Source organism: Cygnus atratus, chromosome 1, assembly GCF_013377495.2.
Source record: "Cygnus atratus isolate AKBS03 ecotype Queensland, Australia chromosome 1, CAtr_DNAZoo_HiC_assembly, whole genome shotgun sequence".
Lineage (NCBI taxonomy): Eukaryota > Metazoa > Chordata > Aves > Anseriformes > Anatidae > Cygnus > Cygnus atratus.
Genome location: NC_066362.1, coordinates 128,611,573 through 128,637,704, shown reverse-complemented (window position 1 = coordinate 128,637,704; position 26,132 = coordinate 128,611,573). Strand labels below are relative to the sequence as shown.

Below are 26,132 nucleotides of genomic sequence, written 5' to 3'. Positions count from 1 at the left end.
CAGAGGGTAGGAAGGCCCTGCAGAGGGACCTGGACAGGACGGGTCAATGGGCAGAGGCCAATGGGAAGAGGTTCAACATGGCTAGGTGCCAGGTCCTACACTTTGGCCACAACAACCCCATGCAGTTCTACAGGCTTGGGGCAGAGTGGAGAAGCTTCTGGGGAGCTGGGGGTTGGCCTCTTCTTGCAGGTAACTGGTGATAGGACTAGAGGGAATGGCCTCAAGTTGCGCCAGGGGAGGAGGTTCAGGTTGGAAATGAGGAGACATTTCTTCTCAGAAAGAGCAGTCAGGCACTGGGACGGGTTGCCCAGGGAAGTGGTGGCGTCACTGTCTCTGGAGTTGTTCAAGGAAAGGTTGGACGTGGTGCTTATGGATATGGTTCAGTGGGTGACATTGGTGGTAGGGGGATGGTTGGACCAGGTGAGCTTGAAGGTCTCTTCCAACCTTCATGATTCTATGATTCCATTCAGGGACCATTTTGGTGAGTGCCTGGTCTCAGAGCCCTTCCCTGTGCCCAGCAGGAGCAGTCCCTGGAAGCAGATCTGGGCTGCTGGCTGTCTTCTGCCTATTCAGCAGAGCCAGTGATCCTGCTTCGGGGCTCCCCACATGGGACAGAAAAAATTCCTGGGCAAACAATACGAAGTGATGACTGGGCTCTCCCTGACAGCTCAAATCGGTCAGAAATGTGGGTTAGCTTTGTGCTGGCAGACCTAATGGATATCTGTCCTGCAGCCAGCATACAAGCGGCATCAGCTCTTTGACAAGTAATCTGACTAACGTGACAGAAATGCAGTCGTGCCAGTATCTGATGTGGATCACATATGATACAGTAACAGGCAGATCTGGTATCAATTGTTATGAAGCCACAGTCTGGACTAGACTTGGCTTTACTATTTTTTTTAATTAGTTTTGCTACACTTTACAGTCTATTTAATTGCAGGTCTGAATTTCCATTTCTGCAGCCTCGAGGCCATTTCTGTGCTTTAGCATTTGCACATCGTCTGTGGTAGAAAAGAAGGCCTGTCTTACACTTCTTCTGTTTGTACCTTTAAGACAGGACTTGACAAACTCGTTAAAAAATCTTGGAAATTTATTGCCAAAGAGTCAATACAAGATGAAGTGCCAGAACTCTCAGATGGTTCAAATATTAAAATGCTAGCAATATGGGTTTTATTGAAAATTAAACAAGTCTGAGGACTTAGTGGAGGAAAGAAAAAAAAATAAAAAATAAAAAAGAAGTGCAGTGACAACAGCAGATGGAGCTATTGGAAACTTTAAATCTTGGTCCTGGTGGGGATGCAAAATATTCTCTGTACAAAGCTGCAGAACCTTCACCTGGTACATTTTATATCCTACTACTAATGCTCCCACCATACATAAGCTCCAGAATGTTGTCAGCACTGTTCTTTGTGTTTACGGTACCCGTTATTGTAATACCGGCCTCTGCTTTCTACGCAGTTTGAATTAAAAGAAAAATGAGTTTCTTATTTAAAATAAAAAATAATAAATCCAATATTTCAATAGTTTGTATCTGGTCTTAAACTGTAAAACAAGTAGAATTCATTTTACATGTACTTTAAAATCCATCCAAACAAGTATTTCTTTAAGTTCATAGCAGTAGTGTAGCCTTGAATATGTAAAGATAAAAACAAGGCAAAGTCTCTAGAGGAAGCAGTAATTTTTATTTGACTGTAAGAGTGTGCAAAACTCTAACAGTTTGGTTTTTGTTTTTGTTTTTTACAGATGCTTTCAGGCGCACAAACTCTTTTTGAGGTTTGAAATGGAAGCCACAGGCTTTAGGCTTTCTGCAGGTTGGAAACATTGCTGCAAGTATAATTTAATTACCGTGGAGCAGAGCAAGGTGATAAGGTGATAGCCCTCCAGGGGACAGGTAGAGAGGGTAAGCAATTATTAGCTATGAAATCTTTAGGGGTGATTTGTGGATGGTTTTAAAATAGTATGCACAGGAAAACGCCAGAGCAGAGAGAGACCGGATGAATTTAAAGGGTTTTTTGTAATATGCCTGTGTAATTGAGTTACAGGAAAATATTGCAGTTTATTACGGGGGCAGTATTGATAAGAAGTGTTACATAGTTCTTGTGAAATGTTGAGCCTTTCCTTGTGTTTTGTGACTTGTATTGTTTGTTTTATTCTCAACGGTGAAGCTAAATAACAGCTATGCAACCACGTTTGAGAATTGAAACACAAATCTGAACAGTTAGCCCATTCATAGGGAGTAAGAAAAGCTTTCCCGAGAAAGAAAGAAGAACAAAGGAGGCACATGAATGTGCTTAGACAGCCAGATCAGGGGTCAAGGGAAAGTTCTGGATAAATACTTTACCATTGAGTCACCTGACAGAGTGTGATGGGTTAGTCTGGTTATCTTGCATCAGTTTCAGCTGAACCCGTGAAATTAAGGTACATGCTAGAAATGCAGTCCTCACCAGTTAAAAATACCACTTTGCAAAACAAGTGGGGCAGAAGACTAGGGGAAATCTTCCTTCTTTGTTACTTTCTTGTCACTTACTTTGTAATTATACTCAATAACCTGATATTTTTGATATAATCGTTATGGTTTAAAATATATAGCATATAGTAATGCAGACTAGAATAAAATCGTTGATTATTCAGCCATAAATGTGACAAAGGTAGCTTTTGATGTTTAAGATATGAAATAGTTCACACTAAGTCATGAATCCTCAATGCTGTGAACCTGGGAGGACCTTTCAAATTGAATGGTATTGTAAAGTATGATAAAAGTGAAAACCAAGAAGGGTGTTAATGGCATAGAAGTCAAAATATAGACCAAGCCCTGACAGCATCTTCTTATGTACTCATTTTGCTTTATTGGCTAAAGGAGCAGTTTCCTTTTAAGTTAATTTAAAACAGACTTTCTCCCTCCTGGAGTGAAAAATTTTTATTGAAGTTTTGAGTAACTGCTGATGTAGGAGTCTGACAGAAATGAAACAAATGGCAGTACACCATTTATAACCCCTGACTTGTTTGTTTTTTAATGTAGAGTGTAATAAATGAGAACATAGATTCACTTGTCCCGGTAACCACCTCGTACTTCCACAAAGGCTTATTCATTCCATGAGTCCCAAATTAGAAGGTGACAGCTCCTTTCATATTTTGAAGTTGAAAAACATTTATCAGTTATTTACAAAATATAAATGGAAATGGCAGCTGAAGGAGCTTCCATTACTGTTGTTTTATTTTGTTCTCTGGATTTCCTTTTCCTTTCTTTACACTACTGTAAAGCAAAGTAACTATTGATTTAAATAGCATAACTCCAGTTTTACAGTTGCACATGAAAGCAAAAAACATACCTTTTTTTTTATTATTATTTTCTGACAACATATGCAGACAGGAGACATGGTAGAGAGCCACATGATGAGTAAGGGCACCCATGTGGGGAAGAATGGCTGGAAAACAGGAAAGGAACTTAAGAGTCAGCTGGGCCTGATTCCCAAAGGATACATAAGGATGTATATGCTTGCAGTATATATGAGTATGACAGGATTTATGTATGGTCTATCAAGCTTCCTATGAATAATTCGTGCTATAAGCAATGTCACAGTACATGACATACGACAGCTTCTGAAGTAAATGGCAGCAGTGCATTCAAGATTTGCTTGAGTTTCTTCAGTGTCACCTCTGTCCTTCTGGAAGTCAAGTACAGTCTTTACAAGTAGATAAAGATTTTCTGACTCTTTCAAATGCAATGGGAATATATTGCTCGTTCAGTCTTTTTCCTGCCCCGTCCCCCAAAAAAGCACATGCAGGTTTGAAAGCTAGCTACACAAAAAAGTGATGTTCTTAGAAACTTCATGCACATTTTATTCAGAATTAACAGTTATTATTTAAGTAGTGTCATTCCTATTATACACATGGATATGTAGAGGCCATAATCCAAATGTCGGATTAAAGACATCTCTCATTACGTAGAAATTGAGACACACCATAACAGGAAATTTTAGCATTATTATTCTGGCTATGAAACCTGTAAATCATGTCCATATGTTTAAAAAGCAAGTCATGCTGAACGCAGTAATAAAAGGCATTTCAGACTTCAAACACTACGTTCCTCTGTTCAATAACCTTCCCTCTGAGAAGGTCATTTAGTCATAGGTTAAAAGCTAATGACATCAGTCAAAAGCCAGATCTGCCATGAATTTTACATACTCCATTTAAGTCTCCTGAATTGTTTTATTAAATCTCTGTTATTAAATTCTGATGTATTGATATGAAAGATAACAGAAAGCATTTCTATTCCCAAGTTTATTGAATATTTTGAAATGGATTGACTCCAGAATTTCTCAAATCAAATAACACTATAAATTCTTACAAGTCCTCATCAAATTCTAATTATCTGTTTTGTTTCCGTCTCCACCCAAAGCCTCCTTTTAGTCATAGTTTTCCATGCAAAGGATTTACAGCCTGTGCCACAGTATTAGCAACATCCGGATCTTCTCTGGACAGTGACAATGATGATCATCATGCAGCACTGGCATTCACAACATTATGCTTAAACTCTTGAGTTTTTCCACATGGTGCTTGGGTGAATGCTATAAATAGCCAGTACATGCTCTAGCTTTGGTTATTTTCTCATCCTAAAGGAGAACAGGACGGAAAAGTGCGGCACACAGCAATGCAGAGACTGGCACAGAGTCTTACAGCTGGGGATCTGCCAGGATGGAAATTTATTGTAATAGAAATAAGCTGTAAGATCCCTGTGCTGCCAACACAGTGGTGAGCTGGCACAGTCCAAAAAGTACGTGACTGAAGGCTTCAGAAGATGGAAGTGCCTTTCTTAGTCCTTCTTTTTGCAGAAGCCAACAGGAGGGGAAGAAAGGCCAATGCTCACACTCTGAGCCATTAACGTGTAAGGTTAGAGGAAGGTATTTTCATGTTCAAAGTGTGAATCTGGGTAATTCAGAGCCTTGGGGTGCCTCTGCTTTGCCACCCAGCACAGTGCTGTACGTTAGGTGAAGTGAGGGGAGTTGCATCCATCCTATGGAGCTGCAGGGGAAGGCTGCAGTTCTGTCCTGGTGTGTGTGGTGTCCTTGGCCATGGGACACCAGCAAGAGGCATCCCCTTCCCCTGCCAGCCCTGGCACAGTGTGTGTGCTCACTTCAGCCTCCTTTTGTGGCCTGGAGGGCCAGAGGCAGCTGGCTGACACATTAATGGGTTAGTGGAAGAGGAAGAGTTGCGTGAGGTGCTGTGCTGCACCAGGAGGGAAAGAGGTGGGGTGTGATTAGGATGCACGTGTGCACATGCACACACACATTCATCCCCAATTCTGCTAACCTGCAAAGGTTTGGGTACAGGTCTTAACTTTGCGTGCCAGAGCTGCCAATCCTATTTAATCAAAGACACACATTTGTAAGCCTTCTGCAAATTATGACCACGTATTTTCTCTCATTTGCACAAGTTCCTACCAAAAATATTTACCCAAGCATTTCACAAAGTGATCCAAAACAGTTTATCACAAAATTTTGAAGTTAAGGGTTAAAATCACTGTGTGGCTTAGGTTGAACGAAGTCTGTGGATGTAGCAACATCTCGCTTCTTCCCAGTGGGATCTTCAGTCCCAAGTGAGACCTCCAGGCACAGGTCTGTTTTACAGGGGTCTAGGAAGGTGCGAAAACCTCAGAGCAGGGTTTGCAGTGGTGATCAGTGATGGGACCTTTCCAGCCCCAGTATCCATGCTTTTGCATTCTCCTGGGGGTTGGATGGCTCATGTCCAAATCCCTCTCTGCCTCACTAAGAAAAGCTTTCAAACATGGTTTTCAGCTCCTTAGTGATTGCTTTATCTAAGAGCCTTCTGGAGTTGGAGCAGACATATTTGTCTCTCAGGTTGGAGCAGCTCTGTTTAAAAAAAGAATAAAATGAAGTGTTCACCCTGTCAGGGTAGAAAGCTGAGGAAGCTTCTACAGATCAGCGTTGACAAGACCGAGACATAATTAATATAGGGCTCCAACTGCTAAATCTCAGTGTAAGACAAGCTAGGAAATGCAAAAGCTTAAACTCTTTCCACGTGTCACTCAAAGTCAGACCTCTGCACACCCAGAGGGCATCTTCTCATCCTGCCTTTTTATGTCAGTACAGCTCTACTGACTTCAGGAATTATTTATTCATGAGCCTAGCAGGTCTCCAGTCAGATCCAACCTGTGGAAAACCATTCATTTTCCCATTATTGCAGTGTTAAATGACACTATAAACTACTGCCCATGGGCGATGTGGTTATAGTAAAGGAATATACGTTAACTTTCTTGACACTGAAGAAGAATTCAGCTGTACAAACACCGATGTATAGTTTCAGGCAAAGGTGTGTTGTTACTCCATATGCCACTAATGCCATCAGTTAAGTGTCTGGTTCAGTGTGAGGTGCCTGGGCTTGCAGAGCATTGTGCCTCTGCAGTTCCTTTGCTTTCTGAGGAATGTGCTAACAGTGAAGACGACGTTAATCCCACCACAGGATCGGGGTACCCCCAACTATGGGTGAGGTGAAAAGTGATGGGGAGGTTTGTTTCTTTTAAGAACCTTTGCATAGCTCAAAGACTTCACCCATCATGAACATATGTCTGAATTTAGAACCTCTCAGAAGAGTGAGGGAAGTGTAAGGGTGTGCTGCTTCTACTGCTTGTCTGGTTCACCTTATTTTGCACTGGGGTCCCGTTCTGGTCCTTGTTCATATGGCAGGCCAGTTGCATGTGGCCTGTGCTCTGCAGGAAACCCCTCAGCAGGAGAGCCCAGTGCAGATGAGGAGGCGACTTATAGGATTCTTATAGGATTGAGTTCTGACTTTATTTTTCTAAAAAATCTACTTTTCCCTATAAAAATACAACAAATAAATAAAATAAAATAACCCTCTGAGATGCACATCAAAAAGCTATTTTCTATTACACACATTGTGTCGACCTTTCCATCTCCGTTGCAGTTGTTTCATTTCCTCTGTTCCCTCCATTCACAATGCAGTATAGAATTAGAGAATTCGGCAAAGCGGAAAAAATGATTCAGTCATCAAGACCATCACTTCCAGTTCAAGATTGCTGCTTACAATATTTTCTCTAGAATGACTCAGACCAGACTTCAGTGGCTCAGAAAACAATGTTGTCCTTGTACTTGATTTGGTTAAAACACTGTTATTCAGGCCTCACACTGGTGAAAAGAATTTCAGTGCAAAGGACATATTTTCATGGCATGGTAAGTTAAAAGCAAAATTATCGTTTCCCTTAGAAAATCACTGAACAGTTAGTACTAGTGTGGCTGTTATCCCCTTAGGGAGATTAACACACAGGAACAAATAAATAAATCACACATAGCTGTCAAGCAGACGTGGGAAAAATTATTCTTCCATACTGAAATTATTGGACCAAGTGACCTTGTTTTGACCTGGGGTTGGGCAGGAGCCAGTCCCAGTGGGACAAACATAAGGCTGTGCTTGAGGTGGCTTTGGGTTTTTGCTTATTTTCTTTTTGTTTGGCAGAGTTTTAGCAAAACAGAGAAAAAATCAAAAACACTCGAATAACTGATGTATTTATTTTCTTATATACACTTAAATATGGCACATCTGACAGTAGTTGTACAATAAACTCAAAATGATAATCAAAGCTGGACAGTAGATCAAATAACTCAGTGCTGACCCTATTAGAAGCCAAATCCTGTACACTGAATTTCTGAAGAAAATTTCACCCTAGAGTTGCGTTAGCTAAGGATTCAGAGGCTAAGATTATCTAGTCTCAATTTTTGAAAGACTGGCTGGTGACTGCGACTCTATTACCAGTACCAGCTTCATCTTTCATAGCATAACATTGAACTGGCTCTTTCTGCACTTTCTTCCACACAGACAGAAATTCATCAGTTGTTTTTACCTCTTACAGAACAATTATCAGTGTCCCAGAGGACTGACCTGCAGTTAGTGATAAATAAATAAATGCAGACTGGATTCATTCTTCTGCTGTTAATGTGGAAGATGTTCGTGTTTACTACTGTTTGAAAGTCAGTGACAGCTACGTTGCGAAGCAGTGGATTTTTGTGGAATTGAGGAAATTCGGTCAAGGATTTTCTTTGCTTTGAGACCCATGAGAACCTCTCTTCTCCTTCGGACAACGACAATGCCTGGCACACGTTGGTTTTGCAGTGGGGCATGTTCTGGGTTGGGATGGACATTTGTCCTCACAGCTGTTTAACAAGGGAGAAAAAAGGAAAAAAGAGAGGAGCATTTTAATATGATAATTCTTCACTGTCACTTGCCCCAACTTTTTCATCATCCAACACGTAGGAGACGTTTAAGAAAGTGCTGACACCCTACAAAAAGGGAGTAAAGACTGCTGCCTGGCAGTTCTTGTCTGCAGCAACATGTCTTCTTGTTGTCCATTCATCCACAGTCAACCTAAGTAATTCTTTCATTTCTTGCAAGCAGTGAAATCCTGGATAGTGCTGCCCTCAAATTTTATGAAGTACCTTAGCTTACTTGATGCTTCAGCTTTGGTCCTCCAAGACTACCGGGCATAAAAGTCTGGCATAGAAGTCTTATGTCCAGATTACAGTCATTTCTAGGAGATAAACTCATGTAAACAAATGATTGTATTGATACCCTCCCATATCTGCAACACATAAATGACCAAGTCTCTGCTGCTCACTTTCAGCTCTGCTGATTCTTTTAGCTATTTGTATATTTGTTGTACATTTGTATATTTTATCTTTGTCCATATTTTCAAAGCTGAGTCTAAAGATGCAAATTTTACTTTTTCCACAGCTTCCTCTCTACGAATGAACCTAAAAGATCTATGAGAATGGACCGTATAGGTGACCATACAGTGAACTGCGGTGCTGCTAAGGTACTCAGGGAAACTGGATTTTGACTGTTCATACAGGCTTTCAGACTGAGTTCTTGCATGCTCTTGGATCTGTACATGTGACCAGGGTTTTCTGAGAAGGAAATTTTAAAAAATAAACTAAAAAAAAAAAAAAGGGGAGTATTTTAAAAGCATATTTTCCATTTATGTTTTGCCAAAGAAACCTCAAAACTAGTTACACAAAAAGATTTGGAAAATGCATGGAGTGTAATAGCCCCAAAACAATTTTCCTGGTTCTCAGAAGAATCAGACCTGATTGGATGGCTTTCTATGTGTACAAAATTTCATTAGCTCTAGCAAATCATTTGCTCTGAGGACAAATTTAATAGGGAATGAGCTGCATGGTGTGGATGTTAATTTAGGGTACCTTTGTCCCTAGAAGTTCATGAAAAAGCATTTGGCTGTCACAAAGAACACAGGCTGGGTTCTGACTGGCTGGAAGTGCAAGATTCAATGTCTCACAGTTAATCCCCTTTGTAACACAGTAATTTCAAGTGTAGCACTGTTTTAGCAGTCATTCCCCTAAGAATAGGGAAAAAAATAATAAATCTAGGTAGTTGAATAACATCCTTGTCCAGATTTCTCAAAACATGTTAAATAAATAAACCTTAGACTCTTCTATGACGTGAGTATTGTAAATACTATCTCTATTATTATTATTATCTCCATAATTGCAGCAAGGTATTTTATCCTGGGTGGCACTCCTAGCTAATTCAGCACTTGCACCTTCAGCATCTATGCAAGCTAATTCAGATCTTGCAGTATAGGCACTGAATGACAAGGAGCGCTTACCTGCAGGTTTCAGCATGAAATATCTTGTGTTTCTGAGCACAGCTTTCCTGGCTCTCCCTACACAAATAGCAGCTGCAGTTCTCTTTACTTTGAAAGAAGTCTGTGGGACACTTCTGTCTACAGATGCATTCACAATTTTCTTCATCAAATTCCATATGTTGTCCACACATAGCCAGTTCAGCAAGAGGAGGGAGTCCTGCAGTAGTTCAAAAAACTTTTAGTGTTAGGCTTTACAGGGCTAAATCCTGCTCTGTAAGACACTGGCTCTTTCATTGCAATCAGTAGGACTCACATGTGTACTCTTTGATTTATTCTAGTCTTTATAATTTCTGCTGCAATTTACAGTGCAGAAATGGACTTCTCGAGTTTTTCAAGGGAGGAGTGAGTCGATTGTTTCACTAACTCTGATACTGTTATTTCTTGTGGGTTGAACCCTGCATAAAAGTACTTTATTTTGGGGCTGTATATCAGAAGTGCCAAATGTTAGGTTTTGGAACACACAAACCTTTACTGCACTGCAGGTTTTAAAAAGAAAAATCTTAGAAAGGATTTAGTGGATGCCCTAGTCAAAGTTGCATATGCACACAAACTAGCACCCTCACTGCTCAATGTATTTCACTATCCATACACTCTGGAAATTTTTGCAAAAATAATATTATGTCTAGCATGATGCAAGCCAGTCTAGCACTTCAATAAGCAACATATGTACACTTGTCAGTTAACGAAAGGAGAAAATACTTTTTTTCAGAAACAAAATCCCAGCCAAGCGAACACTCCAATACCTCATCTATCTTCCCTCAAAATACACATCTGGAGTACAATATGAGGCTAATCCTAGAAAAAAGGGGGAACATATTTTCTGAAAGCCACATTAAAACACTGGCAGCACATCCCTGGTTAAAGGTCACGGCATATAATGTGTCACTGGAAAGGTAATTTCCTGTAATTTTACAATTAGCTATTGGATTTAACCTATGGAATGTGGAATGTAACCTGTATCCATGACCTCTGCAACCTGAGCTGTGCTCTTACTGACCAGAACAGGCCTGTACGTTACTTGAAAGAAACCATCATTATTTACTTAATGCTGAAAAACCAATATCCAAAAAATAAAAATAAAAACCAAGTCCTATTTGAAGAGAGGAAAGAATCTGCCCCAAATTCTTGGAAAACAAACCATTTCCTTGGGGTGATAAAGCTTGGCATGTATGAGTTTTTCAGTCTCACTGTTTTAACATCAAAGACAGAGTTTAAGTTATTTTGTCCTAGCCACAGCCAAGCACAACGTGCTTCAGAGAGTTATATTTTATCTGAGGAAATATTGAGTTTATGTCAACAAAAGCTATAATTCAACAAGCCACAAATTCTAATCTCCAAGCTGACCTTACAAAAGGCCAAGAGTGAAGAGGACTTTGGCTATTCATAGTCCTTCGGACATACTCTGAAATATGGAGTACTAATCCTTTCTTGAATGAAAAGACTAACATGAGTTTAACTACATAACTTGATGGTCAAATGATCTGATCCAGAATAAGAACAGATCCTACAGAAAAAGTTATGCAACCAATCTATTAACCTTAGGACATTGCAAATAATAGAGTAGCTTAAGAAATTATTTAGTTTTACTTTAACTTGCTTGCTAGCTCGCTTTTATCATTGCCTTGCCTGGTTTTCTCTTTTGCTTGCTGAATGTAGCTTAAGTCAGAGAGTCAGGGCTTCCATGTCTATCTGCTCTACTGCTGTCACAATTTTACTTCAACTGTTACAATTTCCTAAGAAAATCAGTTACTTTAAAAAAGAATTACATAGGGCTTGGGGAAGATTTAACTTTACTCTTAATGTTTACTGCTAGTAGGTGTCTTTATACTTACTCAGTTCCCCCACAGAATATTTCCTGCAAATTTATTTGACAAAGTTTTCCATGAAAAGCAGAGGGAGAAAGGAAGTACTGGACACTTGTACTTACTTTCATAGATTTATAGAATCATAGAATCACAGAACGGTTTGGGTTGGAAGGGACCTTAAAGATCACCCAGTTCCAAGCCCCCTGCCATGGGCAGGGACACCTCCCACCAGACCAGGCTGCCCAAAGCCCCATCCAACCTGGCCTTGAACACCTCCAGGGATGGGGCATCCACAGCTTCTCTGGGAAACTTGGGCCAGTGCCTCACCACACTCTAAGTGAAGAGTTTCCTTCTAACATCTGATTTAAATCTCCCCTCTTTTAGTTTCAAGCCATTACATCTTGTCCTATCCCTGACAAAGAGTCCCTCCCCAGCTTTCCTGCAGGCCCCCTTGAGGTACTGGAAGGCCACTGTAAGGTCTCCCCGTAGCCTTCTCTTCTCCAAGCTGAACAACCCCAACTTCCTCTGCCTGTCTTCATTTTATCCTCTCCCATTGTCTTCCATAGATCTTAAAGGGCGTACTTGCATACTCTTGAGTATATATAGCGTATCAGTTTGAAAGCCTCCCAAATACCTTATTAGACTACCTAAAAGATAGTCTAATACTTTCAAAGATTATAATCTTTTGCACTGACTACAGCTAATAGGAAGGACTGATTTTACCCATCTTATTTCTTATTCCTGATACATCTGCTCTCAAGAACTTCTCATAATGAAGATTCAACACCTTCCGCAAGCAACATATTCCAGGGGATAATTTTTTCTACAGTTAAAAAGCTTTCCCTAATGTACACCATGCAATTTAAGGCAAATGTAAAATAAATTAAAAAATAAAAATAAAATAAAAAATCAAGAGTGCTGACTTCATTAACGCTTTTTAATACATTCGTGGTTCTTATTCAACTTGCTAATATAGATGGAGTAAAATGGCCACGGAAAAAACATGAGATGGGGATAAGCATATACAAGCGTTTATTTTCAGGTGATTTTCTACACCATAAGCCAGGCCCATCTAAGGATGTAGAATTAAAACTGTACCTCTCAAAACAGGAAATGGGACATAACCAAAATGAAACAGAAGCAGTTTGGACATAGTAAATAAATGTATCCATTGGTAGTTTTATCTTTACCTTCCCGTCTGTTGTGATGCTGTACATCTACAACACATTCACATTTGTCACTATCCCAGATCCATCCATTATGGCAAAGTTTGTTGGCAAAGGGACAACTAGGAAAAAAAAAGATGGAAATTAAAAATAATTAAAAATAACATCACGAGCAGCATCATAGTCATTTGGCAAAATGAACCTATGCTTAAAGATGTACAATGGACTGTTTTCATGGCCAGAGGGACCAGCCTGACTTTTAGGTACTTGGATCTTGGAGGGGAGCTCACAAACTGGAAGAAGGCTGAAGTTCTCCAGTGTCTGCATAGGAAGAGGATTCAGAGCAGCCAGCAGGCTGAGTGAGGGCTGGAAGTGGCTTTGCTGAAACGTCACCGATTCTCCAGCCCAGAAGTCTAGCTGAAGGGCACTTGCAGGGTCAAGCCTACATGCAGGGCGAGACAGAGACTTCTGAGCTAACTTTAAATGACTCTAGCTGTGTTTCCAGAGTGTTTGTTGAGTTAATGTAGTCGGTTTCCTTTGGGACTACAGCATGTTATGCCATACTTTGGAGTCAGATGTGAGATCACTTTTCTCCGGACACTGAGCCTGACAGATGCAAACCAGAACTGAATAAAAAAATTAAATCCATGGTTTGCATCAATTATGACCCAAGGTGACATGAGGTACAGGAGAGTACTTTAGGTTGATCTCAGTACTCTCATGTGCCCTGGCTGAATAATGTGTGAGCAGAACTGCTCATGTCATGTTGAAAAATAAAATCTTTTGGGATAACAGAAAATGAAGGCACCATTATAATAACCAAATCAGAACAAAGTAATTTTCATACTTTGGACCCCACAACATAGGTAGTCACTTGTAAATGAGGGAACTTACCCATCTTCTTCTGGGTACTGGACAGATCTTCGTATGATGGTGTACTGATGACGCTGGGTATTTGATAAACACTTACAGCCAGTGTGATTGGCAATTTTGATTGGCACAGGCTCTGGAACACTTGTCAAGGGAACCGAGATCTCAAAGAGCTAGGTAGGTGAAATAAATGTTATTATTTTTTTCAGTTTCCATTATGCAACTACTATATTAAATCAAAACTTCTTAGCCTTTGCCACCACTTGCCTCACCACTGCTCTTTTCTAGCAATAGTTACCATAGGCATGAATGAGCAGGTGGGCACCGAGGGTTTTGAAGTGAAAGGGAAACAATGCCTATCACTGTAGAAACTTGCCAAAATGGTCATCCCAGAGTCATATAACCAGCTACTAAATACCCAAGATCACCCCAAACTCTTTGCAAATGTACTCAAATGCCTCTTTTGAATTGCAAGGGCAAGATGGAAAAGATATAGACATTGGGAACTTTGTTCTCAATTATATCATCAGTTGAATCTCAGCCACTAATAGAAACATTTAGCTCTCCTAAGGTACTCACAGCTTGCATCTTAAGGTCCCTAACTTAAGGCCCACAGACTTCTTAGAGACAGAGGAAACAGGAGTAAATAAAAGACAGTTCAGTGCACTTTAGTTGGGTTCCTGGAGGGAATCATTCTTTGCTGATTGTAGTAGGAGCTTAAGGAACCAAGCAGCCTAACTTCAGTCATGCAAATTGTTTAAGGTGATCTCTGGGTAGCCTTGTAGAAGCTCTGGTTCTCTGGGCAACTCCATGTCGGAGTCCTTGAAGTGACCCACACCCCCTCTGACCCAGCAGGCCAGCTTTTTTCAAGTGGAAAGTAAGGCATAAAGTACTTCTCAGCTTGCCAGGTTAGTGCTGCATCCAGATTCAGTGGCTGAGAAATAGTCCTAAGCCTGACTGTTTAGATATTTAAATGTAGGTGTCATAGTCTCTAGCTTCAGGTGGCAGGAATATCTTTCAGTGGATATTTTATGCAAGGAAAAAAAACATACTCTTACTTTTATGGGAGTAATTTCATAGATTTTAGAGAAGTCTGGGCTGCTGGTAGTGTGTCCAGGACTGGAATTAGCTGGGGGCTTTTGAGGGAATGGTTATTTTGAAGGGCACTAAAGGAATGTTACACTCTGCAAAATTGCAGCTTTTCAACAAACTTATGAACTGCTGCTCCAAAAACACATAACTAAGTAAATACTTTTTAGCGTGACCTAGCTCCCTGAGCTGATCAGATGTCTTTTGTGTATAGCCAACAGCTCATAAGTGCTTTCTCTGTCTGGTGTGGAATGAAAGCAATTAATGAACATTGACGCAAGAAGGACAGGTCCAGTGTGCCCAGACACAAAGGAATTACATTACAAAAAAAACCTGAAACAATATGGAAGTGAATCAAGCCTGCTGACCTTCAAGTGCTTCCCCATAAGGACTTCAATTTTGTTCTTAAAACAACTGCCCTCAGTCTTTGTTCTGTCTTAAATAAAAACCTATTTGATAACTAGAATTTAATATATTAATACAAGTACAAAAGGTTTTATAAGTAGGGGTGCCCAAGATGAAGATTAATCTAGGAGGATCTGTTCATTTTGTAGGTATGGACACTGATGGTTTCAAACATATTGCTGACTGAAAGTACTGAAGTTGGAGCTGTGCTCAGTTCCCGACTGGAGCAAGATATCTCAGTACATAGACGCTAGAGGGAGTCTCCTGAAAGAAGCTCTCTGGATACTCTCTCTATGCTCATTTTTTGGCATCAGTCATTAAAATTCACATATATGTTTCTTTTTGCACCTAAGCAATAACTGGCTGCTGGTTTAAACCTTTCTTTTCCGAAGTAACTTGTGATTTGGGACATTCAGATCCTGAAGCATTCATATTGAGAGCAGTTGTCATCTTCTGCTGCGAGCGTCTCCTTTTAAGGCTCACAAAACTGTACCTCAATAACTATTAACCATCCTTGTGGAATTAATGGCAATTTTGAGAATGCAGCTCACAGACTCCTGGCCCCACACAACAAATTGTCCCAGATTTTCTCCTTTGGTGGAGGGCATTCCCACGAGCCAATGCTCTCAGAAGGTTCCAGCTCCAAGTAACAATACGTTAAAGAAGCATTAAACCCTGTAATGTCACATGAGCCTACAGTCACTTTCTCAGGACCTGATTTTCCATCTCTACGCATATATAAACATTTGTAATAATACAACATGAGTGTAAAATGTCATTGCACATGCCTGTGTTCACTCCACATAGATAAAAAAAAATCAATTCTTCTGTTTGTTATGACTGAGCAGACAGATCTTTCATAACAGGATTTCAGAAACCAAACATCCTCTTTCCCCTCCCTTCTTTGAGAGCCAGGGCAAAGGGAATGCATGTAAATAGGCTCATTTACCGTTTTTGACACGTAAGTTGTACTCGTGTTCATGCAGCTCAGACTCTCCTCATTGCAGCAGCCTCCACATCTGAACACGTTCACACAGGGAGGCTTGAAGAATTTGTTGGTTGTCGTACCCAGCTCTTTGGCAACTTCCACACAGGTTTCCCTTGGCACACACTGAGTCTTTTGCCATTCCTCATCTATGACTGGAGAGAACACCTTTTTATGAGCAATCACGGCAAAGTAAACCTCTGATTAGTGAGGCAAAAACATTACATAAATGAAAATGAAGTGCTGGCAGGCCATCTGCACTTACTTGGATCAATTTAAGAACCAGAGAGAGGCGGAGTACAAAATTATCCCAGTAACTTACACCAGCTGCCCTGGCAAAGAGGTCGCTACATTTATCCGCCTTTGGTTTTCAACAGGGATGACCAAAATCTCCGTTCATGTCCATGGGTTAAGTAGGGCCACATCGATCTCTGCTGGTGGAGGATCAGCTCCCCAGAGCCCATCTGGTCAGGCGGGCCCCAACCCTTCCTTCTCTCCTGCAGGGTCATCTCCGTGCTGCCACCCTAGCCTCTCGCCACGCATACCCCACTGTGGGCGCGTAGAGCCTGGGCCTGACTGGAAAAGCACATTAATGATTAACAGATTCTGGTCAGAGGGTATTAGTACTCCCACTGGATGTCAGCCAGCGAGCTGTTTCCAAGCTGCTGAATGAAATCCAAGACAAACATTCTCACACCTAAATACCCTCTGGGGTTTTAAGTTGGAATAACAGGAATATGAATTCAAGCGTGTTTTATCTATTCAAAACAACGTGGCATCTTTCAAATACTCAATTGGTGTAGACTAGTAATTTATTTCAGACCTATCTGTCAAACTCTGACTGTGAGAAGGAATAATGCATTCACTGGCTGAAGCACAGAGAGAAAATAGTAACATTTACATAACATCATCTCAGGTCTTCTTAGAGGTGGCCCTGCTTTTTTTTTCTGCTTTTGCTTTTCTGATTCATGTTATGGAATTACTCGAGAGTCATCAGTGCTTGTGCTTTAAGTCCTTAAAATTCTGAAAGCATTTTTCCTGTCTGCCCCCCTCCAGCAGGTTTATGAAAGATGAAAAGCAACTTCTATACTATTAAGAAAATTGCTCTCCCAGTGCAGTCCATCTCCCTGCTATCGTGCCAGCAGTATGTGCATTTATAGGGAAGTTCTAAAAATACATATTTTTTCTGGAAGACTTTTAATCTAATTACTATACTCTGTCTTCAGATAAGCCTTTATTTCACTCTCTCCTACCTGACTTTCCTTTTATTTATTTATTTTTCTTCAACTAACTGTGTATATTTAAATCAGTTTGTTTATTTCTGCAGAGTTCTTCACTATGGCTGATTCACTTTACCTTCCATTCATTCAAAAATTACAGAAAATAATAGTTTAGGGTCTGGATTCCGATTTTACTTCCTGTAGCATAAATTAAAGGAAGAATCACTAAAATCAACAGAATTTTCTAGAGTAGTTGAGTCTATCAAAGCAGCAATCTAATCCTAAGCCTTAAAATAGAAAATAAAGTGTTTGCCAAACTTATTAAAGTACATGCATGTAATCACTTCAGATGTCACTTCAGTGAGGGTAAGCAGTGATGACCTTTCCATCTGCACATACCTTCCCTTTATTAATCACATTATTTATTTATTTATTTATTTATTTTAAATAGAAGGGCCGCTGTAGGAAGGGCTGGTCAAAGAAGTGGGTGTCATGCTATGTTGTGAAGCACTGTGGTCGCTGTGATCTCCCTGAGCAAGCACAGGGCATTTGCTGCAAAATCTGGCTCTGATGATACACACTCAAGCTTGAAAGTGCTGCTGTTGTAGGTGAACTGAGCTGCTCTGAGGAGGTTGTGGTGGGACAGGGTGAGGGGGACTTTCAGTGAGTTCATTGTTAAAGCTGTAGAAAGGAGGAACAAAGTTTTAAAATCGCCCCATTGGAGTTTGGGGTGCAGTGGAAGATGGTCTAGCAGTGAAGCTGTGAATAGGCTTGACCCAGCCTTCTCATCATAGCACTTTACTAAAACAAAACAGATGCTCTTGGCAAACGGGACAGTGCTTACTGACTAGAAAGGGTGTGGGAAAGAAATACATGTTTATAGGCTCAGTTTTTTAAAAAGAGCTTTAATACCTTGCACATATTAAAATATTAGAACAAAGTCATTTCTGTTCTGGGATAATTCCACTTTGGATGGAAGAATGGAGAAGATGACCCAATAGGCTTTTTTTAACTTAAATTTCAGTGACTGGACTTTGATTGAGAAAGCTGACATACCTGTGTCTAAAGTTAGATATTTAAAGGGAAAGAAGGAAGTGAAGTAACAGCTGTGACAAGTGGTTATGAGAATATTACATCTGTACAACTATAGGTATGTGACTTTATTAACCTGAAGAGTTACATTGTTCTGCCATTGAAAATGCCTATTGCAAAAAGCCTACATTGCCTCAGTACCATTTGACAACATCCTTTGTTGTTTCAGTGTATTGACAAAAGGAACATTTATTTTTTTCATAAATACAGAGGCTCACTCATTGAGCAACAGTGAATAGAGAAATACAGCATTTGACCCTGGGTACTACTTCTAATAACAGCTACAGGAACTCCTAATGTTTCTGTATAGGCTTGTAAAGGTGTGCAAACAAAATGTGTAACATTAATTAAAGTCCCCTTAGTTGTTCTTCCAATCTGTATTGGATGCTGGGGTTTGTTTTGTTTGGTTTGTGTATTTTTGTTGTTGTTTGTTTGCTTTTGTTTTGTTGTCTCTACAAAATTTTTATGAGATGCTTAAAGCCATGCCTGTCACATAAAAACCCTTTTCAGACTGGCATTCATCTCTGCATTTCTGTTTCATGGCTCAGAGAGCTAAATTGAGGCCTTTGCTCAGTCATAATTTAGTTGAAATGTAGAAGCAATAGATATGAAAGCGACAGCAATTGCGTGCAAATGTGGCTGTGGTTATTGTAAAAGCAGTGCTGGAACAGGATCAGCAATATCCGATTTCCCCAAAGGAAAGTGATATGGTCATGTCACTTCAGGGTAAAGACTGAACAAAAAAGAATAGCTTGATCTATACTTGGTTAGCCTATAGTGTAGCTTTGCTGTAGGAAATCCATCTCCGTGACTGAAGCATAGTACTTGATCTTTTATTTTACATCAGTGAACATATAATGGCCCTTGAGTCTCTCACCTACAGGGAACAGTATTCATTTTTGCTCCACGTGGGGGAACAGAATGTGATTCCCTTCACTCAGGTGCTGGCTGGCGGTTTCAAAGACTACTTCTCTCTAGGGAGATTTCCTCAAATAGAGAGAGAAGATTAGGGCAATACCTCCTTCCTGCAGTTCCCACTCAGACACCGCTGACGATGTGCAGTGCCTTATATCAAAACACACCTAATAAAGAAAGGGATTTTGATGCCTGTTGTAAAGCTCGTTTGTTTTTGCCTGCAAGCAAATTCCATGATCTGGCAAGATGCTGCTGGCAGGCCCCTCAGCCCATCATTCCAGCCCACTCTATGCATGTTTACTTCCCCTCTTTTTGTGGAGTGACAAATTCATACATAATACATCTTTCCTTCAAATGGTACACAGTACAGTAAGCCTGATTTGCCCATAAAAGAAGGAGACATACTCAGACTGTTGCCTGACATTTTTTTGTATAGAGTCATTTTCCATGAATGCCTTGCTCTTTCCAGTCCAGGTGTATTCTAGGAAACCCCTGGCAATTAACCCATTACTGCATAAGAAACGATGGTCCTGAAGCTGCAACCAGACTCCAAACCTGCACCCACCTTTCAGTGTATCGATGTCATAGAAAGCAGCAGCAAACCTGGTGGAGCGATGTGATGCAGAGCGGGAGTCTAAATTGGCCAGACTTTTGAGTTTTAGCCTGCATTTCCACAGCTTCCAGTCCTCAGAATGAGTGATTCGAAGCAGCTCTTCCAGGCTGGATGCTCTCCTGATCTGCTGCTCTGACCGCTCCAGTGCTGACAGAGATGTCCTCTGGAAGGAAAGGGGGAAGTCAGAAAGCCAGTACATTTACAGCCTGTCCCAGATGCAGCACACGCAGCACTTGCACCAGAGGCAGCATATTGCTGAGAAGAGCTGAGAATACCTGGGAAAAAAGGAGAACACAGGAATGTCCCTGTTTTTAATGGTGCCTGATGTCAGACCGATCCACAGCATTTGTGCCCTTATAAATTGGGAAGGTGAGATACCCCCTTCCTCATCCTTTCCATCACAGCCATCAGAGCTGATCGACCAATGCAGGCTGCACTCCCCGTGTCCCTGCTCCCCAGGGAACCTGGCATGTCATGCCAGCACTGGGTCACCTCTGCAGACGACCTGAATGAGTTCAGCTGGCAAGGACAACCCAGGCACCTTTGCAGAGAGCCACCTTGGGTGGCAAAACTCTGGTGTCGATCAGGAGACATCACTGCAAGAGTAGGTGATATAGCCAGGAGATGCCCTAAATATGAGGGCCGACCCACACAGTGGGCAAACACGACATTCAACGTGCTGCAAAGTGCAGGGTGCATCTGCTGTTTCCCACCACGATTGTCATCTGGGTCATGCCCAAGTCAGCCAAGGTGGCCTCACACCAAGCCTCCATGCTGTGGCTGTGCAGCAGTGTTAGTGCAGTCATTGCATTTTCCACCTTCATGAGGTACATGACCGTTCTCCACTTCCATGGGAGAACACTCCCTACAAAGGCCTACACTGTTAGTTTAAAGTCATTATTCACTTAAAAATACCTTTTTAACAGAAACTTAATAGTGCACGGCACACCACAACAATACTGGTTTCTTTGGCTGCTGCTTTCTGACATCTGTGTGCCTTTACCAAGACACTGCATATTTATTTCCACTGACTCACCAGGTCTGCTAAAAACTACTGCCTCCAACCCAAGCAAAAGGTTATCTTTGTAAATGGCTGTGCTCTGCTGGGCTGGTGCTCAGCTGTGTTCTCTGGTAATGCAGTCGGCTGTGCTTTCTGACTGGCAGATAAAGGGCTGCACTGCCAGCTCTCATAAATAATGCACCACATCCTAAAGGCAAGGCTGAAAGATGGGAGCTGGTGATTAGGCAGTCAGCAGCCTGCAGTCCCAGCCAGCAGCCAGCTAGTGTTCTGCATAAGCCTAGGGAAAGAGTGAGGGGAAGAGTCACCTATGAGAGAGAGATTTCTAGATGAGATCTGAAACCTAGGCATTGACCACATCTGTTGTTCGTTATTAAAACATCTGTGGCATTTATTTTGCAATGATACAGATGTTAGCTTGTACACACTGGCCAAGTTCATTTTTGCATAATTACCTTCCACTGACCTAAAATTCCCTAAGTAGTTAACCGGAATAAGTTATTTACTCTTCTTTTATGCCCATATGGAACATTGTATCGTGCTCTAGAAAGCTGCCATGCTTTATTATGATGAAAGAGATGGCTGCTTTTCATAGGTGTATCATTTCTCATACATTTCATCTGTGGTGAAAACTGGAAAGCCCATCTCAATACTTATGGACAAATAGGTCAAAAGGAATGTGAAAAATTAGCACCAGTAACTTAACTGCACGACAGTTTTACAAACAAGCTACCCAAAATTTTGCTGATCTAGGAAAGCTCAAATTCAGTTTGAGGTCAATATGTCAGGAGTTATTTTTTCAAAGAACCGCAGCTTATATTCACTCTCATACACATACTGTCTCCTTGACCCTGCAAAACATATGAGTACGGGACCAGGGGTGGTGTGGTAATGGGACCAAAGATGTTAAAAATGAAATGTATTAAGCATTAATGTTTTTTTGTCTTTAAAGTGAAAAAAAAAAGAAAGAAAAAAAAATGTTCAAGCTAGATCAGCATCCAAGACCTTTAAACTAGAATGAAATTACAGAGAACCAGTAAAATTATATGATGCTATTCTGTAAATGAAAAGACACATCTCTGCATTTCTTGTAGAAGTCAGTAGTTAGGACTTGCTTTTCCATTTCTTTCACTTAAATATCAAGTGTTATTATAGGAGAAAACTAATTTTAATCTTAAGGTCAAAAAATACACAAAAAGTATGCATGCCTCATGGTACAGAAAAGATCTCTGTGCTTATCTAAGGCAAAAATTTGTACTGCTTAAAGTATCTTTGTATTTTTAAAGCTATACGAATTCATTGATGTGGAAATTAACTGACTTTATGCCTGCAAAACTAATATTGTATAGAAAGAGGAAAAAGTTTTATTAATAGAATTCAATTTTGTACAAAAAAAATGCATATCGAATGGATTTTGAATTGTGGTAATTACAAAAGTGTACCTCTGATATTGATGCACTATAGTGGTATTGACAAAGCTTGCCTATGTATGCAGGTTGTTCCTTCTCTTTCACTCTTTCTCTTATATTGGAAATTAGAGAAGTGCAGTGAAAGGAAATGGGAAGAGCAATGTACATTACAGAATTCCCTTTACAGTCATTAGAAGTTAAACCTAGTTAACTACACCATGATTATCCAAAACTCACACAGAGTCCTTGGAACTGAGTTATTGCTTCTCTGTGCCAGGGCTATTCAACCCTGAAGTGAATCATCTGCCTTTACTGTCTTCCTATTTCCTAACAGATACACAAGCTCTTCATTTAATGGGATAGTCAGTTGCCTCCCAGCACAATGTCAGGATAATTATGTTCCTTCTTCTTATATTTGACTTCTTCCTGGAGGGAACAGATTTTTCAGCTGATTTTTTAACTTCTTCCTAGGAATCCAATACAAAATTTCCTGATGCCATTTCCCATATCAACAACAGCATTGAGATAAAGTGCTGTCTCTCCCTCTGAGCACTACTGACACTAGGCATGATGGTAAGCAGAAGGTACTGATAGATATTTGGAGAGGGCTGAATCCCAAGTAATTGTAGATTTTTACACTGTGGACATCTATTTTGTCTGTGACCTAGTCACTCTCAGCTCCCTCTAAAGCCAAGGTAGAGAAATAGACACTTGTAGACCATGAGGTATTTGAAATCATGTTGAAAATCTGCTAGCTGCCCAGTAAGTCAAGGCTCACCAGATCACAACAGTCATCTGTGTTGTGGATCTTTGGTTAAACGAATCCCACTGCAGCTTTCTGGGACATAAAACATTTGAAGACAAACATCTCATTTTCTTCTAGGTGCTGAAACAGGAACAATGAATACTGCCTTACACATTTGTTTTGTCTTCATTGAGACTTTTACAATACACTCAATAAGATGTTCTTTTAAACACTTGCTAGAGCATGGACAGACTGTTCATAATCTAGAAAGAAGTCTCTCATCTTTATACAGTTTGACCATAGAGATGGATATCCACAACTTAAAAGCATTTAAAACTAAAAGCTTATAGAAGGAAAAAAAAAATGAAAACACATGGAAGATGCAGCAGCCCCACCAGCGGGATTATGGCCTCATCTGGGGCACTCTCTTGTTATGGCACAGCAGCACTGAATAGTGTGTGGTCACAAAATCTTTCTCAAGCATACATTTGTATTTAGTGTGTTTTGAAAAGGACAGCATCATCTGAAAACATAAAACCTTTTATGGTCTCAGGCAATATCACAGATGACATACCATATGACTGCTAATGCTACACAGATGTGGACACTTCTTTCATGTACAACAGTTTGAATTCAAGCCCTGTTTAGTTACAGACAAACATACTCTGGCCGACTGAAAAGCTCCGCTTGGAAGACTGCAGCTTTGCACAGAAAGATGAATAAATGTTTCAAAATGTGAAATTGGATAAAGGTGTTAGATTTGACGACATTCCAAACCTACACCTCATGTGATAATCGAAGACTTTTTTTCCTTCTCACAGTGATAGCAAGTGGACAGCATGCAAAGGGGTCAAATCTCCACTGTTATTTTTGGGAGGTCCAGGTCCCCAGAACAAGCAAGAGGAACAGAGACACTTTCTATCTGCTTCTCCTAACTGCAGTCACCTTCATGTGACTTCAAACTTTTCAGGGACCCCTTCCTCCCTTTCTCAGGCTTTCTCTGATAACGAGAGCCCTTCCTTCCAGGTTCCTCCCCCTGTCATGGTGTCATGTGCACCACCTGTGCCCTTCTCAGTTCTTGTCTACCTGCAACATTCGCCATTCTGCTTTCATCATCTTGTACTGCTTGGAAAGCTGTACTTTTATGTTTATTTTTCCTTTTTTCTCCACACTCTTAAGCGATGGGTCAGGTGAGAGCCTAATGAAATCTAACTCAGGCTGAGTTGTTCAACCTCTTGATGTAGGGACATCCATTTTTTCTCCCTGTCATGCCCTCACTCCCCTTCTCTTAGGTCACCAAAGATTTTAGTGGTTATCTGGGATGAGCTTTCACCACTGTGGTAGTTGGTTGTGATGGTTGCAATCTAGCTGTGGAACAGGAATTCACTGCACTTAGCATTGCTCACATAGTTGGCAAAATGATGATCTCTGGCCCCCAAAAGCTTAAAATTTCCATTAAGGTTTGAGAGAGAAAGAAACAGAGGAGCTATTGAGAAAGGGCCAGGACAACATTCTTTACATGATCCCAAAAAGAAAAAAATAAAAATAAAAATATATCTTTGGAACCATATCACTGGAAATCTCAAAATGTCACAAACTTTCTCTACCCATAAATGTATACCCCATAGTAAACTATGTACATAATGTTATTGCCTACAATAAATGTTTGCTTAGAACTCATCAATAACAAATAACAAAACAAAGTACAAGTAGTATAGTAGGTTTGAGTAGTTCATTCTTATCTCTTCATCTTGTTGCTACTTTTAATATCATTTTTCAAAGCATCACAATGAATTCCATGCCCAAAGATAAAAATCTGATTTGTACTCAAATCAATTTTTCTGTTTTTCATGACAGGAACCTCCCATATGTTCCAAAACTTTCTTCAGTTCAAAGAGGAATATCTATTTTCCTGCATTTGGACTATGAGCAATATCATTGACATCAGGAAATGATAACGTGGGTTAACATTGTGATTTTTGGATAATTACAACTTCTGTCCTTCCAAAAGAAACCATAATGGACTATCTATCTTCTTCCTAGCAATCTCAGATGCCAGAGAACTCTAAAAGTAGTTAGCATTGGAAAGAAAAAAGAGAAAGAGCAGTGGTACATTCAGGGGCCTTTCCCACCTTGGAAGATGGTTTAAATCAGACAGAGTTCATTACCTTGTTAACTTATAATAGTCAAACATTTGTCTTGTGTGTCAGGTTGTACAGATGCAGAATTTCACAATTAGTCTGCACTGCTCAAACCGTGCCCCTTCTTGAGAGTTAGTATGGTCAAGCTCCTATCAGATGTTGCCACTCAACGGCTTGCACCTTTTCTTCATGCTTGACAAACTCCCAGGTTTCTTGCTTAAGGAAAAAGTATCCTACACATTTCAAACTGATGTCTGAGTGAGCCAGCAGAACACAATACATTTTTACATTTCACTCCTTCTAGTATGTCACAGATGATCTCTGCATTAGTGCTGTATTTGGCCCATTCAGGATCTCCTGGAGGTATTTTGAACAGAGAAAAGATGTGATGAATGCAATGGTGAAAGAAAGGCCCACTGAAGTCCTAAATTTACTCAAGGACCCATACCACAAACACATGCCTAGGACCCCAAATTAATTCTTTTCAAGTTCAGTAATTATAAGTATTTTTATTTAAGAAAACAGATGCACAGTGAATAATATTTTGCATGTATGACAAGGCAAAAATAAAGGTTTATCAAAATCCATATATTACACGCACTGAGGAAAGTTCTACTTGCATTTCACTTTATACTCAGGCACACTTGCAGACTCAAGAAAGACATCACTAAAGCTTACACAGATGTCTAAACCACTTTCTTTTAGCCCCAGCCCCAGCAGTCCTTATCCACAGTGGGACATAAACCTCTTCTCAAAGCTATACATGTGTAACATCTCTTCTGAAAGAGAACATTTTTTTTTCCGATTTAGGGTCACAGATAATATTGTGGCAAGCGCTGCACAAATACCAATGGAAAGCTTCAACATTATCACTATGTCTGGAGCCAGGACAAATGATTAAGGAACCTCTCAATAACCTTGCACTGTTTTATGATCCATCTTCTCAGCAGTTAAACAATAAAAAG

The 26,132-nt window shown here is 40.3% G+C and overlaps 1 protein-coding gene across 1 annotated transcript in view; it reads right to left on the bottom strand.

Moving 5' to 3' along the window:
* Positions 1-8,059: 8,059 nt before the first annotated feature.
* Positions 8,060-26,132, bottom strand: part of VEGFD (vascular endothelial growth factor D) — a 30,068-nt gene continuing 11,995 nt past the window's right edge. Inside the window, exons 3-8 of the mRNA XM_035542146.1 lie at positions 19,807-20,017; positions 15,979-16,169; positions 13,560-13,708; positions 12,690-12,787; positions 9,656-9,851; positions 8,060-8,186 (exon numbers count right to left, since the gene is read on the bottom strand). Coding sequence (XP_035398039.1) covers positions 8,060-8,186; positions 9,656-9,851; positions 12,690-12,787; positions 13,560-13,708; positions 15,979-16,169; positions 19,807-20,017 — 972 coding nt within the window. The remainder of the gene's footprint in view (positions 8,187-9,655; positions 9,852-12,689; positions 12,788-13,559; positions 13,709-15,978; positions 16,170-19,806; positions 20,018-26,132) is intronic.